The sequence below is a fragment of the Vicia villosa genome, linkage group LG1 (genome assembly GCF_029867415.1).
Source record: "Vicia villosa cultivar HV-30 ecotype Madison, WI linkage group LG1, Vvil1.0, whole genome shotgun sequence".
Classification (NCBI taxonomy): domain Eukaryota; kingdom Viridiplantae; phylum Streptophyta; class Magnoliopsida; order Fabales; family Fabaceae; genus Vicia; species Vicia villosa.
Genome location: NC_081180.1, coordinates 146,718,319 through 146,724,339, shown reverse-complemented (window position 1 = coordinate 146,724,339; position 6,021 = coordinate 146,718,319). Strand labels below are relative to the sequence as shown.

Here is a 6,021-nt window from a genome sequence, read left to right as displayed (position 1 = left end):
TCATCACAACAAATGCTTGCCTTCTACTAGTGTCATTGTCGGACCTTGCTATCACAACTCCAAACCCAAGTTTACTAGCTTCAATTCGGATCCACTCAAGCAATTCTTGATGAGAAGTGAAAGTCATTTCATTTGTAAATTATGGTCGGACATCTATCGCTACAACAATCGCTTTACCATCGTCATTCATCTCTTTTGACTTAGCATCTTCGTTGATCTCATTTGAAACATCTACATCATCTCTGACAATGTTGTCGGGGTGCGTCATACCTAACACATGAATAAAACATACATTGTGTTAAAAATGTTTTTTTTAATTCTGTAACAGAGATATTTTCGGATGTGAACTTCCGAATTAAGTTTGGTGGATTCCGGAAGTGCATATCCGAAGCAACACAGTTTCTTCTTCCACAAATCAGCACCAATGTAAGAAATGAGAGATGGAATGAGGAAATTTTACCTCAAATTGTAGATTTCTATGCTCTCTTTGCCATGATCAATCACTTGAAACTTGGTTTAGAGACGAAAAATGGATTGAAAATGGTTGAGGTTTTGAGAGGGTTTGGGTTTTGGGTGGAACAAAATGAATGAAATAGTGAAGGTGAGAAAAAATATATAAGAAGGTTTTTTAGGATATGAATATCCGAAAAAACCTCTGATATTTTAAATCCAACGTTTAAGTAAAAAAACATTTGAAAAAAGATACCTTCGGATATGCATATCCGAAGGATATTTTGGAATTTTCAAAGGTATTTTTCATCTTATATGGGTACATTGAGAAATTCAACTAATCTCTAGCTATTTACAATTTTTACTATGGGCTTGTGCTCCCTGTTTTTGTTATAATTACACCGTTTTCTATCTGGAAGTTTCTTTTCCCACCCCAACCGTCATTTCAGATGTATATACTTCTACATCTGTGTGGTATTTTTTGGAAAATTGGGGCAAGGAGAAACTCCCTCCTTTTGGTAGAAACGTAAACAGGAAATGATCATTGTAAAGAGACCGTTATATTTCATTTCAGTGTCACCAAGCATGTATGTGTTAAAAGAGATTAGAGGAAAGGATTGCTATTCCCAGAACAGAGTATTTCTGTCTTGCCAAAGGTGATTTCAAACTATGTAACTAACATTATTATAAAGTTTTAGAACCACTTAACAAAAATTTAAAATGCAGCAAACACAAGTGACAGTTGATAAATGAAAATATCTTGAGTTTATTTTTTAATATTGAGGAGGAATAGTCTATAGATAAGTTTTATAACTATTATTGAATTTAGCAGAAAACCAACATATTGAAGACAAAAAGTTGCACAATGCTAGAAATCAACATGATATTTTCCCTTACTCTTCAGAATTAAATGAAGTATATAGGCAGCTTTCCTCAAAGGAGTCAATCATAGTCCTTAATAAGGACTTCTTATCAAAGAAAATAAAAGTGAGAAGTCAATCATAGTCATGCTCTAGGACTAACCAGATCAGAACCTTTTTAACTTTAATATATGAACAATTAAGGATATTAACACCTTGTTGCTAACAACCCTTCAAGGGAAGACTTGCATATAAAAGTAATAAACTTTCCAAGAAAGTGTGTGTCTTTAAACTCTGATGTTCAAACTTCATAGGATAGGAGCATAAAACCTCAACCCAATGCTGCAAAGATAGTCAAACATCTCTTCTCCAACAGGTTCGGTCTGCTCATAAGAATCATTTGAAACATGATAAATAAATGTATCATAAATTATATCAGTAAAATCGGAGTTTCCATGTACATTGTCTGTGAGAGTAATCGAAGACAACTGGACCATATGATGAAAAAGTATTTTATTTCCAAGAACCAACCCAGGGTTCCTCTTTGTCATTGGGCCCATAGAGCCATGAGATGATACTGCAATCTGATACTCACGGTGAACTTCATTAACCACAAATAAAACAGGGAAAGGAATAACTGGACCCACAATGCCACATTGCTAGGGTGATGGTTTCCTTAAGAATAATGGAGGCAACTGAGGAAGGTCTGGATCAACTAAAAATTCCAAAGGCAGTCAATTTTTGTTGTCTCCAATCACTCCGAGACATTCAGAGTAACTCAAAAAGCTAACTGTAATAACTCCAAAGGCAAGTCAGTTGCAGGACATGATCTTCACAGGCCCAATCCACAAGTAGTAGTTGCGGGACATGATCTACACAGGTCCAACCCACAAGTGTATAAATTCTTGCACAATAATTCATTCATGCACATCTGCACAAAAAGGAACCTCCTCTTGTGGATCCGGTCAAGTATTTTCTAGTTTAGTAGTTACCTTCATCCTTCTTCTCCTTGTCACTGACACGAACCAAAATTCGGAACGCACGTCATTTACTTACCAAAGCATCTTTGCATTAGACTATTCTTTTCCATCTCAAACCAATAGGCAATTGCTATAATCCCGTTTTCTTTCTACCCATTTGGTACTAGTTCCCATGCTCTGTCCATTTGACATGTCATGCAAAAAGACACAAAACTTGAAGAGAAGTTTCAACGACCACAAGGAACAGGAAGGAACCAGAGAAGGGAGCGTATGTTCTATTTTTACATAATAATAATCAAAATGGTCACCAGAAATCTCCACATGAACAAAGCCCCCTTTCAAAATGATGGAACCTACTGGCATCCCTTACAACAAGAGTCCGTTGGGAGACTTCAGACGCAATCTTAAAGAATGCATGGCAATCATCACAAATTCGAAGGTTCTTTGTGATCCGAAGAGAAGTACCCTTAGGGGTAACAAGCAGACCATAACCAAGTGCCAACCTTTCACTATGCCCATAAAGCATCTGTGTTTTCTCTTCTTCACAAACATCATGGAATACCAACTTTGTTTGAGCCTCATAGCCTCCTTTTTCTTTCAAAACTTTTGTAAGCTGGTCCAATTTTAGATAAATTTCATCACTCTGTGGATGAGACTTGTCCCTTGCCATGAAGGTGTGAATCTTATTCTTAACCTCAATCCAACTGCATCCTGGTTTTTTTTTCAATCCAACTCCCTTCATTCTCAACCTAACTTCTTCTACATCGTTCCATCTTCCATCTGCTGCAAACGTGTTTGATACCAGAACATAATTTCCTGAATTCTCTGTATTTAATTGTAAGAGCTTCTTCGCAACAACCTCTCCTAATTCTTTATTTGAATGAATACGGCAAGCCCCAAGAAGAGCACACCAGACCTCAGCAGAAGGTTCAATAGGCATGTTTTTCACAAAATGGTGAGCCTCTTCCAGAGAATTGGATCGACCGAGGAGATCAACCAGGCAAGCATAATGCTCTGGCCAGGGCTCCAGTTGATATTCATATTTCATCAATTCAAAAAGCCTTTTACCTTCAACTACTAACCCTGAATGACTGCAAGCATATAATAAAGCCAAGAAGGTTATGTGATCAGGAAGAACATTTCCATCAGTCATTTTGTTGAATAAATCAATGGCATCCTGTCCACATCCATGCATTCCATTTGCATTAATCATAGAAGTCCACAACATTAGATCTTTTTGTTTAGCATAGTTGAATATATTTTTTGCATTCTCCACGGTTCCACACCGAGCATACATGTCCACCAGGGAGTTAGCAATTGGTCCCTCAAGGAGGAAACCCTTCCTAATCAGAAATCCATGAATCTCCCTCCCTTTCTTCAATGAAGATAAAGCAGCAGCCGCAGAGAGTAAGCTGACAAAAGTTATCGAATCAGGTTCAATATTAGTTTTTTTCAGAGTGTGGAAAAGTTCAAGAGCTTCAATTGGAAGTCCATTATGAACACAGCAAGTAATCATACTTGTCCAAGACACAATATCTTTGGAGTTAATTGATTCAAACACATGTCTTGCATAATCTATTAGTGCGACATCTCCGTATACATTGACAATGGCATTTTGTATCAAAATATCAGCTAAACCTTTTTTCAAAACGTAACCGTGAATTTCTTTGATGAGTTTTTCAGATTTTAACCCACTACAAGCCATCAAAATGCTTCCAATCATCATAGGATCAACTTCCATCCTTTCTAAGTGGACCCTCCTCGACAGATTTAAGGCTTCCAGATGGCATTCGTTCTGTGCATAGCCAGCAATAATTGTAGTCCAAGAAACCAAGTCCTTCTGGGGCATATACTCAAAAATGTTGCCCATATATTTAACACAACAACACTTCCCATACATATCTATCAGGGTGTTCCCAATATGCATATTAGAATCTATTCCATTTCTTATTGCATAAGCATGGACTTCCATGCCAGTCAATAAATTTCCCGCTCTGCCCGATGCTGCAATCATGTTTAGAACTGACACCTGATCAGGCTTTTGACCGGAATCCAGCATATCCCGAAAGTAGTTTAGAGCATCACTATATAGATCATTTTGGACCATACCCGAAAGCAGCGTATTCCACGATACACAATCCTTGTAAATCATACTTTTAAAAACTCTTTCAGCATCCTCCATTTTACCACATTTTGCATACATCGCAACCAAAGCATTGGAAACGTATACATCAGTGAAATGATTAGATTTCAAAATAACAGCATGTATCCCCCTACCCATTTTAATAAAGGTCGGATCTTCACAAGCTTGCAGAGCCGAAACAAAAGTGTACGAATTAACCTCAACGCCAACCTCTTGCATACTTCTAAAAAGTGACAACGCCTCAAAGCACTGACCCTCAGAAGCATGTGCAGAAATGATAGAATTCCATGATACAGGATCCTCTTTCTCAACCAAAGCACTATCAAACAACATCCTAGCTCCACCAAGATCGCCACATTTAGCATACATAGCAATAAGCGCATTACACACAAAAACAAAAGCACCAAATCCACACTTAACAGCCAAACCATGGATTTCACACCCCAAACGCCTCTCATTAAGAGCACCACACCCTTTGAGCACTAAAGGAAAAGTAAAAGCATCAAGTGACACCCCAAGAACTCTCATCTCTTTATACAATTCAATCGCCTCGAAATATCTACCACTTGACACGGACGCGCCTAGCATTGCATTCCAAGTGAAAATGGTTCGTTCGGTCATTTCATCGAACAGTTTCTCTGCATCAAGAAAGGAGCCACATTTTGCGTACATGTGGACAAACTTGGTGTTGAGAAAGACGGTATCAAAGGAGTTTTGAGTTTTGAGGAAACGGGCATGTAACTGTTGGCCTTGAGAAAGAGCTTTATGGGAAGCACAGAGGTCGAGAGCTTGAGAATAAGCTTGTTGAAGAGGGAAATTGGATGTTGGGAATGATGGGTGGGTGAAGAAATGGGTAAGGGATTGAAAAGCGTCGTTGAGGGAGGTGGGTTTGGGAGAAAAGTTGGGAAGTGTGGTGATGGGAGAGTTTGTGGGAAGGGTTGAAGGGGGCATTGTAGCGTGGGTGGTGGTGGTGCATGGACGAAGATGAGAGAAATATCTCATGCAAAGGTGAAGTCAATAACATAAGACGGATAAGAGTGATGGTGAAAATCAGATGTTTTTGTTTGATGTTTGGATAATGGAATTGAGCTTCGGGCATAATCATTAAAATTTAAAACTACTAGACAAAAGTCAAAATTTTACATTTATTAAAAAAATTCAAAATTTGTGTCTTTTTTAAAATATGCTGTATGGAAAGAAATAAAAACAGTTTTAATTTATGTCTTATTTCTGTCCTTTTTAAAAAAATTTAACAATTTTAATTTAAAGTCAAATAAAATAACACTAACACCTCCATTTTATTTTTCAATATACATCAATTTCTCTTAAATTTTATGGGTACATGTATTGGTTTGAGTTGTGTTTGGCCAAAATCATGACCTAGTTTTACATTTGTTAAGATGAAATTTAATAATTACTCCCTCCGTCTCACAATAGGTGTCCTCTTTAAAATTTTCACGCTTTTTAAGAAAATGGTTAATTATATTGATTTCAATGATAAAATGAGTGTCATTTACTAAAATAACCTTATTAATAATAGGTAGTGGAGTACTTAAATGAATTAAAATACAATAAATAAGGGTAAGTT

The 6,021-nt window shown here is 37.1% G+C and overlaps 1 protein-coding gene across 1 annotated transcript; it reads right to left on the bottom strand.

Moving 5' to 3' along the window:
- Positions 1–1,465: 1,465 nt before the first annotated feature.
- LOC131644439 (pentatricopeptide repeat-containing protein At3g63370, chloroplastic) lies at positions 1,466–5,511 on the bottom strand. Its single transcript, XM_058914939.1, has one exon. The coding sequence runs from the start codon at positions 5,433–5,435 to the stop codon at positions 2,595–2,597; it is 2,841 nt and encodes a 946-aa protein (XP_058770922.1). The 5' UTR covers positions 5,436–5,511; the 3' UTR covers positions 1,466–2,594.
- Positions 5,512–6,021: the final 510 nt, after the last annotated feature.